Consider the following 12,678-nt stretch of genomic DNA (forward strand, 5'->3'; position numbering starts at 1 on the left):
CACTCACACACACACACTCACACACACACACACACCACACACACACACACACACACACACACACACATAAAAAGCACAAACACAAAAGCCCCACACACACACACACACACACACCTGGATCATGAAATGGGCAACATCTCTGTGACACACACATCCACACCTGTTCACACACACACACCTGCTCGTGCTAGCTAGAGCCCGCTGGCAGACACTGACATTAACTGTCACAGTCACACTGGCTGCTGATGGCACTGGGAGCTATTTATATATATATATATATATATACATCATCATATATCACACACACACACACACACACACACACACACACACACACACACACACACACACACACACACACACACACACACACACACACACTAGCTACTAGCACAAGGAACTATCCATCACACACAAACAAACAGAGTAAACAGGGCATCTGCAGCAGAGTTGTACAGTTCAAACTGCAGGTAGACACAGTAGGCTCTCTGACACAGAGTTGGACTAATGATGCAACACCGTGCCTTTGGGTTGTACACAGTTGGTGGAACATCATCATCCAGGTCCCCATAACTTTCTTCTGTGATTCCTGCTACAAACCCACAACTATGTATCATGGATGGCAAGCAGTGGCATATTGGTAAAGTTAGATTGAGTGGTACATTTTGGATGTGTGTGTACATTCAGGGGCAGTGGCTTCAGGAGATTGCAAGGCAGCAATGTGAATGAGTGATTACGAGGACATCGGATAAAAAAGGCCCATGATTTAAATATTTAAATTAAGCAACACAGTCAGAGCAGAAATCCAATGCATATTATTACCATGATTATTATTATTATCATTATAGGCTCTGACTGACTGGCATTGAAGCCAAATTATCACTTAGCATGAGACTGACGAGAGTAGAAAAGACTGCTGCGTATATACGGTACTGTATGACCATAATGATCATCTAATATAATGATCCTACTGCCTAGCCCCAGACTGTACATTTCAACCTAATGACTGTACTGCCTATCCTCCTGAGAACCAGCAATTCATTTTGGTCCTCTCGAATGGACATTGGTTTTTGGGCCGTATCTCTAAGGCCATACATGTCACTGTGTTAGGTCCTGTTGTACCTTTGAGAGGACATTCTGGGCTTTTCAATGACATCACATGTGGCAGTGTCACTTTGATACTGTTTTATTTCTGGTTCCTCAAAATGGCTACCATCACAATCTAGCACATCTTATGGTAAGTGTGTGTTATTGTGTAATTATCGTTTTTGTGAGTTTGATATTCAAGTTGTTTCTATTAGGTAAATATCTCAGGAATAGTTTAGTGAGTTTTCAGAGCAGTGTAATATTTTTTTCACATTAAATAAGAGGTTGTTAAAACCTGTTGAGGCTAGACGTTCCGCTACCGGAACGCCTAGCCAATATCCAATGGAACAGCGTGGCGCCAAATACAAAAACCTCAAAAATGCAATAATTTCTATTTTTCAAACATACAACTATTTTACACCATTTTAAAGATGAGACTCTCGTTAATCTAACCACATTGTACGATTTCAAAAAGGCTTTACAGCGAAAACAAAACATTAGATTATGTTAGGAGAGTACATAGACCAAAATAATCACACAGCCATACTGCCTATACTGACAAGAACCCAGTGCATCTGAATACATTTTATCTAAGTCTATAACCATGGGCTGGGGAGAGACAGATGTGATTATACAGCCTATACAGACAGAAGCCCAGAGTGTGTATACTGTAGGGTGGCAGGTAGACTAGTGGTAAGAGCATTAGGCCAGTAACTGAAAGGTCGCTGGTTTGGATATCCAAGCCGACAAGATGAAAAATCATTTGATGTACCCTTGAGCAAGGCACTTAACCCCAATTTTCTCCAGGGGAGCCGTACTACTATGGCTGACCCTGTAGAACAACACATTTCACTCCACCTATCTGGTGTATGTGACAATAAATATATATATTTTTTTACTACAGGCTATCTAGAGTAAGCCTATATCAATGGCCCAGGGAGAGGCTGACTGACTGACTAATTGACAGACAGGGTAATGTGATCAGGCCTAAAAGCAGAGGAAGAGAGACAGAGACATGAGGTGGTGTGTTCCACTCAGCCAGGGGCCTGACAAGGCCGTTGCTCCTCTGGTAGATTGGTCAATAATTGATTCGTTTGCATAATTGATGCCCCCTCTTGTGCCAGAACCCTCCGCGGAGAACAGAATGGAGGAATAGAGGGAGAGAGAGGGGAGGAGAGAGAGTGTGGAAAAGAATGAGAGAGAGAGAGGAAGGGATAGAGACACGGGGTGAAAGAGATTGACGGCAACTGAAAGATTGACGGCGAATTAATGTCATTGCTTAATTACTTGTCTTGAGTGCAATGGAGAGACTTCCAGGGAGAAAAGAGGAGGGAGGGAGGGAGAGGATAAAATAAATATTGGCACCGTTGATAGCCCATCCAACTACCTCATCCTCATACTGTTTTTTATTTTTGCGCCTTAGCACCCCAGTATCTCTACTTGCACATTCATCTTCTGCACATCTATCACTCCAGTGTTTAATTGCTAAATTGTAATTATTTCACCACTATGGCCTATTTATTGCCTTACCTCCCTTATCTTACCTCATTTGCACACACTGTATATAGACTTTTTTTTCTATTGTGTTATTGACTGTATGTTTGTTTATTCCATGTGTTACTCTGTGTTGTTGTTTGTGTCGCACTGCTTTGCTTTATCTTGGCCAGGTCGCAGTTATAAATGAGAACTTGTTCTCAACTAGCCTACCTGGTTGAATAAAGGTGAACTAAATAAAAATAAATAAAGATGGGCAAAAAATACTGTATAAAATAATACAAATACTGAGCTATATTCTGTGAATCTTTATAGAAAATTATATTATTTTTTATTAATAGCTCAGAGAAAAACATTAAGCTTAACAAGTACTGTAATAAAAAAAATCTCACAAAGATAGGTGTCAAAATGATTGGTACCACTGTTTTCCCTCCCCTTGCGAGGATAACGGCACTTAGCCTTTTTCTAGAATGTTTTATGAGATTGGAGAACACATCGGGAGGGATCTATCTTAGACCATTCCTCCATACAGAATCTTCTTTCCAGATCCTTGATGTTCTACGGTCTGCGCTCATGGACTGCCCTCTATAATTCAAACCACAGGTTTTCAATGAGGTTCAAGTCCGGAGACTGAGCTGGCCATTGCAAAATGTTGATTTTGTGGTCAGTTAGCCATTTCATTGTGGATTTTGATGTGTGCTTGGGGTCATTATCTTTCTGGAAGATCCACTTACGGCCAAGTTTCAGCTTCCTGGCAGTGGCAAACAGATTTTTGGCAAAAAATGTCCTCTGGCCCCATAACATCAAAGATCCACCACCATATTTTACAGTAGGTATGAGGTTATTTTCTGCATATGAAGAGTTTATTTCCAAAACGCTATAAATCCACACATTTTTCACATTTGTGTGTAAAATCTTACTGTCCTCAGATTTTAAATTCATAGATTTTAGATGTGTATTACAACTGGTCGTGTTGAGAAACTCTATTGATCCATTGTTTAGCAGGAATGGAATGTTCTTATCCTGTATATTTAACATATAAATTCAACACATCATAAATCTAGCCTCATGCTATAGTGTTTGGTTAGAAATAGGCCTCATTCCAAATGTCACCCTATTCCCTATATAGTGTGCTACTTTTGACCAGGGCCCAGATCTCATATTACTGCGTTGATTAATTTGATGTCACAAATGTATCATTTGTACAGTTATTTACAAAAAATGACATTACTTGTCCCATTTGACTGTGTAAAACCTTGCAGTGCTACTTTTTGCTCTGCGAGTGAGATGGATATATCTAATTTTGCAACAAAATATGACTGTTTGTCTCTCTGAAATGAAAGCATATAGTGATAGCTTTCAAAAAAATTTATAATAATAATTTACTAACATTTCTGAAAATGGATATATAGCGTTTTAGAATATAACTCATATGCATCCTTCCTTAGGGGCCATACCCACCACTGGTGTGATAGAGCCAAAGAGCTCTATTTTCATCTCATCTGACATTGGCATTTCAATCCAAGTGCCAATGCCGTTTAGAAAACTCCAGGCGTTTACATTTGTTGGTTGTTCTCAATTAAGGCTTTTTTCATGGCAACCCTTCCAAATAGCCTATTGTCTTGGAGGTGATGTCTAATTGTAGATTTGGGAGACTTGGTGAACCCAAAATGTGGACAAGTTCTGTAATTCTCTAACTGTGGCCCTTGGACATTAATTTTGCCTTCCGAACCGTCTTCCTCAATGGGCCTCTACCAGGCAAGTTTCCACTGTTCCAGTGGTCTTAAACTTCTTAATTGTTGTCCTAATAGTAGTAAGTGGTATATTTAAGCAATAAGGCCCGAGGAGGTGTGGTATATGGCCAATATACCACGGCTAAGGGCTGTTCTTATGCATGACGTAACGTGGAGTGCCTGGATAAAGCCCATAGCTGTGGCATATTGGCTATATACCACAAACCCCTAAAGGTGCATTATTGCTATTATAAACTGGTTACCAACAGCAGTAAAAATAAATGTTTTGTCATACCCGCGCTATAAGGTCTCATATACCATGGCTTTCAGCCAATCAGCATTCAGGGCTCGAACCACCCGGTTTATAATTGCTCTTTAGTTGTTTTTTGTACCGTTGCCTGATTTATGAAAGTCAACAACCACTTGTCTCTTTCCAAATGTAAGTTCTTTGCCTTTCCCCATGGTGATTGAAGTTTCAATTTTTATTCGCAACGTGCACAGGATGCCACAGGTGAAAAGCAGTACAGTGACATTCTTACTGGCAAGCTCTTTCCCAACAGTGCAGTAATAAAGTAATACAAAAAAAGAGATACGAGGTAAGATAAAGAAATACCAGGATGCAAGTATACAGTGCATTCGGAAATAATTCAGACCCCTTGACTTTTACTTTACAGCCTTATTCTAAAATGGGTTAAATCATTTTTTCCCCCTCATCAATCTACACACAATACCCAATAATGAAAAAGCGAAAACAGGTTTTTAGACATTTTTGCAAATGTATTAAAAATAAAAAACAGAAATACCTTATTTAAATAAGTATTTAGAACCTTTGATATGAGACTCGAAATTGAGCTCAGGTGCATCATGTTTCCATTAATCATCCTTGAGATGTTTCTACAACTTGATTGGAGTCCACTTGTGGTAAATTCAATTGATTGGACATGATTTGGAAAGGCACACCCCTGTCTATATAAGGTCCCACAGTTGACAGTGCATGCCAGAGCAAAAACCAAGCCATGAGGTCAAAGGAATTGTCTGTAGAGCTCCGAGACAGGATTGTGTCGAGGCACAGATCTAGGGAAGGGTACTAAAACATGTCTGGAGCATTGAAGGTCCCCAACACCTCCATCATTTTTAAATGGAAGAAGTTTGGAACCACCAAGACTCTTCCTAGAGCTGGCCACCTCGCCAAACTGAGCAATCGAGGGAGAAGGGTGTTGATCAGGGAGGTGACCAAGAAACCGATGGTCACTGACAGAGCTCCAGATTTCCTCTGTGGAGATGGGAGAACCTTCCAGAAGGACAACCATCTCTACAGCACTCCACCAATCAGGCCTTCATGGTAGAGTGGCCAAACGGAAGCCACTCCTCAGTAAAAGGCACATGACAGCCCGTTTGGAGTTTGCCTTAAGGCACCCAAAGGACTCAGACCATGAGAAACAAGATTCTCTGATCTGATGAAACCAAGATTAAACTATTTGGCCTGAATGCCAAGTGTCACTTCTGGAGGAAACCTGGCACCATCCCTATGGTGAAGCATGGTGGGGGCAGCATCATGCTGTGAGGATGTTTTTCAGCGGCAGGGAAATTAGTCAGGATCGAGGGAAAGATGAACGGAGCAAAGTACAGAGAGATTCTTGATGAAAACCTGCTCCCGAGCGCTCAGGACCTCAGACTGGTGCAAAGGTTCACCTTCCAACAGGGCAATAACCCTAAGCACACATCCACGAATACGCAGGAGTGGCTTCGGGACAAGTCTCTGAATATCCTTGAGTGGCCCAGCCAGAGCCTGGACTTGAACCCGATCTCTGGAGAGACCTAAAAGTAGCTGTGCAGCAACGCTCCCCATCCAACCTGACAGAGCTTGAGAGGATCTGCAGAGAAGAAAGGGAGAAACTCCCCAAATACAGGTGTGCCAAGCTTGTAGCGTCATACCCAAGAAGACTGTAATCGCTGCCAAAGGTGCTTCAACAAAGTACTGAGTAAAGGGTCTGAATACTTATGTAAATGTACTATTTCAGATTTGTATTTACAATACATTTGCCAAAATGTCTAAATATGTCACGCCCTGACCTTAGAGAGACTTTTTATTTCTCTATTTGGTTAGGTCAGGGTGTGATTTGGGTGGGCATTCTAGATTTTCTATTTCTTTGTTTGCCGGGTATGGTTCCCAATCAGAGGCAGCTGTCTATCGTTGTCTCTGATTGGGGATCATACAAACATATTGATGCAACGGTAGCTAAGATGGGAAGAAGTCTGTCCATTATAAAGCGCTGCTCTGCCTTCTTAACAGCACTATCAACAAGGCAGGTTCTACAGGCCCTAGTTCTGTCACATCTGGACTACTGTTCAGTCTTGTGGCAAGGTGTCACAAATAGGGACCTCGGAAAATTACAATTATTTCAGAACAGGGCAGCACGGCTGACCCTTCAATGTACATGGAGAGCTAACATTAATATGCATGTAAATCTCTCATGGCTTAAAGCGGAGGAGAGATTGACTTCATCACTACTTGTTTTTGTAACTACTAGCACACAGCTCAGACACCCAAGCATACCCCGCAAGACATGCCATCAGAGGTCTCTTCACAGTCCCAAAGTCAAGAGCAGATGATGGGAGGTGCACAGTACTACATAGAGCCATTACTATATGGAACTCTATTCCACATCAGGTAACTGATGCAAGCAGTAGAATCAGATTAAAAAAACAGATATAAATACACCTTATGGAACAGAGGGGACTGTGAAGAGACACACACACACACACAGGCACTGACACACGTACACATGGATTTTGTATTGTAGATATGTGATAGTAGAGTAGTGGCCTGAGGGAACTCACTTTATGTGTTGTGAAAAGTGATATGAAATGTAATGTCCTGTAATATTTAAACTGTATATAACTGCCTTAATGTTGCTGGACCCCAGGAAGAGTAGCTGCTTCCCTGGCAACAGCAAATGGGAATCCTTAATAAATACAATGGAAATGCAGGTCAGTGCCGGTACCATACTCAATGCGCAGGGATATTGGAGTGGTTGAGGTACAGTATGTATATATTTACGGATGATAAATGGATTTGACATGCCTGTTACCTCATTTTTAGACCCCAGTGTAAAAGGAAGCCATGACAGGACAGCATAAGTCGCTCTGGATGAGAGCGTCTGCTAAATGACTTACATGTAAAACATTTAAAATAAATAACCTTGTGGGGACACACAATTCAGTCCCATTCAAAATCCTATTTTCCTAACCCTAGCTCCTAACCCTGAACCTAATTCTAACCCTAACACTAATTCTAACCGTAGCCCAAACCCCCTAGAAATAGAATTTGACCCTGTGGGACTAAGAACATTTCCTGAGTTGGTAAAAAAAAAAAATTGTTTACTATTCTTGTTCACAAGAATAGTCACACACACATTCAGCGCATCACTTTACCTTGAGCGTCATCTCTGCTACAAAGATGGCTGTGAAGACGTAGTTGGAGATGGTTAGGAAGACTCTTTCCTATAGAGAGAGAGAGATGGAGGGAGAGAGAGAGAGTTGATGGAAATAGAAGATCATTGACTTGACACCACTAATTATACACTGATCAAAAAAATAAGGGGAACACTTAAACAACACATCCTAGATCTTAATGAAAGAAATAATCTTATTAAATACTTTTTTCTTTACATAGTTGAATGTGCTGACAACAAAATCACACAAAAATAATCAATAGAAATCCAATTTATCAACCCATGGAGGTCTGGATTTGGAGTCACACTCAAAATTAAAGTGGAAAACCACACTACAGGCTGATCCAACTTTGATGTAATGTCCTTAAAACGAGTCAAAATGAGGCTCAGTAGTGTGTGTGGCCTCCACGTGCCTGTATGACCTCCCTACAACGCCTGTGCATGCTCCTGACGAGGTGGCAGATGGTCTCCTGAGGGATCTCCTCCCAGACCTGGACTAAAGCATCCGCCAACTCCTGGACAGTCTGTGGTGCAACGTGGTGTTGGTGGATGGAGCGAGACATGATGTCCTAGATGTGCTCAATTGGATTCAGGTCTGGGGAACGGGCGGGCCAGTCCATAGAATCAATGCCTTCCTCTTGCAGGAACTGCTGACACACTCCAGCCACATGAGGTCTAGCATTGTCTTGCATTAGGAGGAACCCAGGGCCAACCGCACCAGCATATGGTCTCACAAGGGGTCTGAGGATCTCATCTCGGTACCTAATGGCAGTCAGGCTACCTCTGGCGAGCACATGGAGGGCTGTGCGGCCCCCCCAAAGAAATGCCACCCCACACCATGACTGACCCACCGCCTAACCGGTCATTCTGGAGGATGTTGCAGGCAGCAGAACGTTCTCCACGGCGTCTCCAGACTCTGTCACGTCTGTCACATGCTCAGTGTGAACCTGCTTTCATCTGTGAAGAGCACAGGGCGCCAGTGGCGAATTTGCCAATCTTGGTGTTCTCTGGCAAATGCCAAAAGTCCTGCACGGTGTTGGGCTGTAAGCACAACCCCCACCTGTGGACGTCGGGGCCTCATACCACCCTCATGGAGTCTGTTTCAGACCGTTTGAGCAGACACATGCACATTTGTGGCCTGCTGGAGGTCATTTTGCAGGGCTCTGGCAGTGCTCCTCCTGCTCCTCCTTGCACAAAGGCGGAGGTAGCGGTCCTGCTGCTAGGTTGTTGCCCTCCTACGGCCTCCTCCACATTTCCTGATGTACTGGCCTGTCTCCTGGTAGCGCCTCCATGCTCTGGACACGACGCTGACAGACACAGCAAACCTTCTTGCCACAGCTCGCATTGATGTGCCATCCTGGATGAACTGCACTACCTGAGCCACTTGTGTGGGTTGTAGACTCCGTCTCATGCTACCACTAGAGTGAAAGCACCGCCAGCATTCAAAAGTGACCAAAACATCAGCCAGGAAGCATAGGAACTGAGAAGTGGTCTGTGGTCTCCACCTGCAGAACCACTCATTTATTGGGGGTGTCTTGCTTATTGCTTATAATTTCCACCTGTTGTCTATTCCATTTGCAATGGAATAGACAAGGTAGGCAAGTTGAGAACAAGTAAACCAGGTAGGCAAGTTGAGAACAAGTTCTCATTTACAATTGCGACCTGGCCAAGATAAAGCAAAGCAGTTCGACAACATACAAAAAGTTACACATGGAGTAAAACAACATACAATCAATGATACAGTAGACAAAAATAATACTATATACAATATGAGCAAATGATGTGAGATAAGGGAGGTAAAGGCAAAAAAGGCCATGGTGGCAAAGTAAATAAAGTATAGCAAGTAAAACACTGGAATGGTAGATTTATAATTTGAAGAAAGTTCAAAGTTAAAATCTAAATAATATGGTGCAAAGGAGCAAAATAATAAATTAAATAAATAAATGCAGTAGGGGAAGAGGTAGTAGTTTGGGCTAAATTATAGATGGGCTATGTACAGGTGCAGTGATCTGGGAGCTGCTCTGATAGCTGGTGCTTAAAGCTAGTGAGGGAGATAAGTGTTTCCAGTTTCAGAGATTTTTGTAGTTCGTTCCAGTCATTGGCAGCAGAGAACTAGAAGGAGAGACGACCAAAGGAGGAGTTGGCTTTAGGGGTGACCAGAGAGATATACCTGCTGGAGCGCGTGCTACAGATGGGTGCTGCTATGGTGACCAGTGAGCGGAGATAAGGGGGGACTTTACCTCGCAGGGTCTTGTAGATGACCTGGAGCCAATGTGTTTGGCGACGATTATGAAGCGAAGGCCAGCCAACGAGAGCGTACAGGTCGCAGTGGTGGGTAGTATATGGGGCTTTGGTGACAAAACGGATGGCACTGTGATAGACTGCATCCATTTTGTTGAGTAGGGTATTGGAGGCTATTTTGTAAATGACATCGCCGAAGTCGAGGATTGGTAGGATGGTCAGTTTTACGAGGGTATGTTTGGCAGCATGAGTGAAGGATGCTTTGTTGCGAAATAGGAAGCCAATTCTAGATTTAACTTTGGATTGGAGATGATTGATGTGAGTCTGGAAGGAGAGTTTACAGTCTAACCAGACACCTAGGTATTTGTAGTTGTCCACAAATTCTAAGTCAGAACCGTCCAGAGAAGTGATGCTGGACAGGCGGGCAGGTGCAGGCAGCGATCGGTTGAAGAGCATGCATTTAGTTTTACTTGTATTTAGGAGCAGTTGGAGACCACGGAAGGAGAGTTGTATGGCATTGAAGCTCGTCTGGAGGGTTGTTAACACAGTGTCCAAAGAAGGGCCAGATTGCATAGCGGAGAGGGTGCGGTGGGATTCGAAATGGTCGGTAATCTGTTTGTTGACTTGGCTTTCGAAGACCTTAGAAAGGCAGGGTAGGATGGATATAGGTCTGTCAGTCAATCAGTGTTGCTTCCTAAGTGAACAGTTTGATTTCACAGAAGTGTGATTGACTTGGAGTTACATTGTGTTGTTTAAGTGTTCCCTTTATTTTTCTGAGCAGTATATTTCTATGGTTGAAACCTAGTGGTGAACTTTGATCCTTACCAGGCTGCCCTGCATGATCTTGGGTCTCTCCAGAGCCACGGTGATGCAGTTGGAGAAGATGAACGCTAGCACCACATAGTCAAACATCTTGTAGGCTATGATGGACTGGCATACCCGCCTGAACCTGAGAGAGAGAGGGAGGCAGGTGGGGAGGGAGGGAGATAGTGGAGGAAGTGGGAGTGGTATTGGGAGACAGAAAGGAAGAGAAAGAGAGCAAGAGGGAAAAAGATAAACAATTTAAAAACATGTGTTTTGTAACATCTCTACTGATTAAAACCCATTATTGTGCCTCATTGACAGAGAACTGGGGATTGCTCATCATTCAGTCAGAGAATAGCCCCATTCTCTCTGATTATTTCATTTCCTTTCAAAGCAATTCCCATTAACTGGCGTTTTAAAGGCACCATGCTCCATAGAGACACCACTACAATAGAGAGAGAGAGCGAACACAGAGAGAGAGAGAGACAGAGACAGAAAGAGAGAGAAAGAGACAGACACAGAGAGAGTCACACACAGAGGTAAAGAGAGAGACATACAGAGAGAGAGAGAGAGAGAGAGAGAGAGAGAGAGAGAGAGAGAGAGAGAGAGAGAGACAAAGAGGTAAAGAGAGAGACACACACACAGAGAGAGAGACAGAGAGAGAGAAAGAGACACACACAGAGAGGGAGAGACAGTAAGAGCGAGAGAGCGAGGGACACAGAGAGAGAGAGACACACACAGAGAGAGAGAGACACACACAGAGAGAGAGAGACACACACACAGAGAGAGACATACACACAGAGAGAGAGACACACAGAGAGAGACATAGAGATAATGATAGAAAGAGGTTACAAAAAACCTGTAATTAAATCTTACCAGCTCCTACTAAGCAGTGAGAAATATCAAATACACTACATGACCAAAAGTATGTGGAACCTGCTCGTCCAAATCATTGGCACTAATATGGAGTTGGTCCCCCCTTTGCTGCTACAACAGCCTCCACTCTTCTGGGAAGGCTGTCAACTAGATGTTGGAACATTGCTGCAAGGACTTGCTTCCATTCAGCCACAAGAGCAGTAGTGAGGTTGGGCACTGATGTTGGGTGATTAGGCCTGACTTGCAGTCGGTGTTCCAATTCATCCCAAAAGTGTTAGATGTGGTTGAGGTCAGGGCTCTGTGCAGGCCAGTCAAGTTCTTCCACACCGATCTCAACAAACCATTTCTGTATGGACCTCGCTTTGTGCAAGGGGGCATTGTCATGCTGAAACAGGAAATGGCCTTCCCAAAACTGCTGCCACAAAGTTGGAAACACAGAATCATCTAGAATGTCATTGCATGCTGTAGCGTTAAAGGGTCTAGCCTGAACCATGAAAAACAGCCCCAGACCATTATTCCTTCTCCACCAAACTTTACAGTTGGCACTTTGCATTGTGGTAGGTAGCGTTCTCCTGGCATCCGCCAAACCCAGATTCGTCCGTCGGACTGCCAGATGGTGAAGCATGATTCATCACTCCAGAGAATTCATTTCCACTGTTCCAGAGTCCAATGGCGGCGAGCTTTACACCACTCCAGCTAACGCTTATCATTAGGCATGGTGATCTTAAGCTTGTGTGCGGCTGCTCGGCCATGGAAGCTCCCGACAAACAGTTATTGTGCTGAATTTGCTTCCAGAGGCAGTGTTGCAAATGAGAACAGACGATTTTACACGCTTCAGCACTCGTTGGTCCCGTTCTGTGAGCTTGTGTGGCCTACCACTTCGATGCTGAGCCGTTGTTGCTCCTAGTTGTTTCCACTTCACAATAACAGCACTTAAAGTTAACCACTGCAGCTCTAGCAGGGCAGAAATTTGATAAACTGACTTGTTG

At 43.4% G+C, this 12,678-nt stretch overlaps 1 protein-coding gene across 1 annotated transcript in view; it reads right to left on the reverse strand.

Moving 5' to 3' along the window:
• LOC106595870 (voltage-dependent T-type calcium channel subunit alpha-1I) overlaps nucleotides 1-12,678 on the reverse strand; it is a 150,682-nt gene that overhangs the window by 42,535 nt on the left and 95,469 nt on the right. Inside the window, 2 exon segments of the mRNA XM_082976405.1 lie at nucleotides 7,749-7,817; nucleotides 10,835-10,958. Of these exon segments, the coding sequence (XP_082832531.1) occupies nucleotides 7,749-7,817; nucleotides 10,835-10,958 (193 nt within the window).

This window comes from Salmo salar, chromosome 06 (genome assembly GCF_965601325.2).
Source record: "Salmo salar chromosome 06, fSalSal1, whole genome shotgun sequence".
In the NCBI taxonomy this organism is placed as follows: domain Eukaryota; kingdom Metazoa; phylum Chordata; class Actinopteri; order Salmoniformes; family Salmonidae; genus Salmo; species Salmo salar.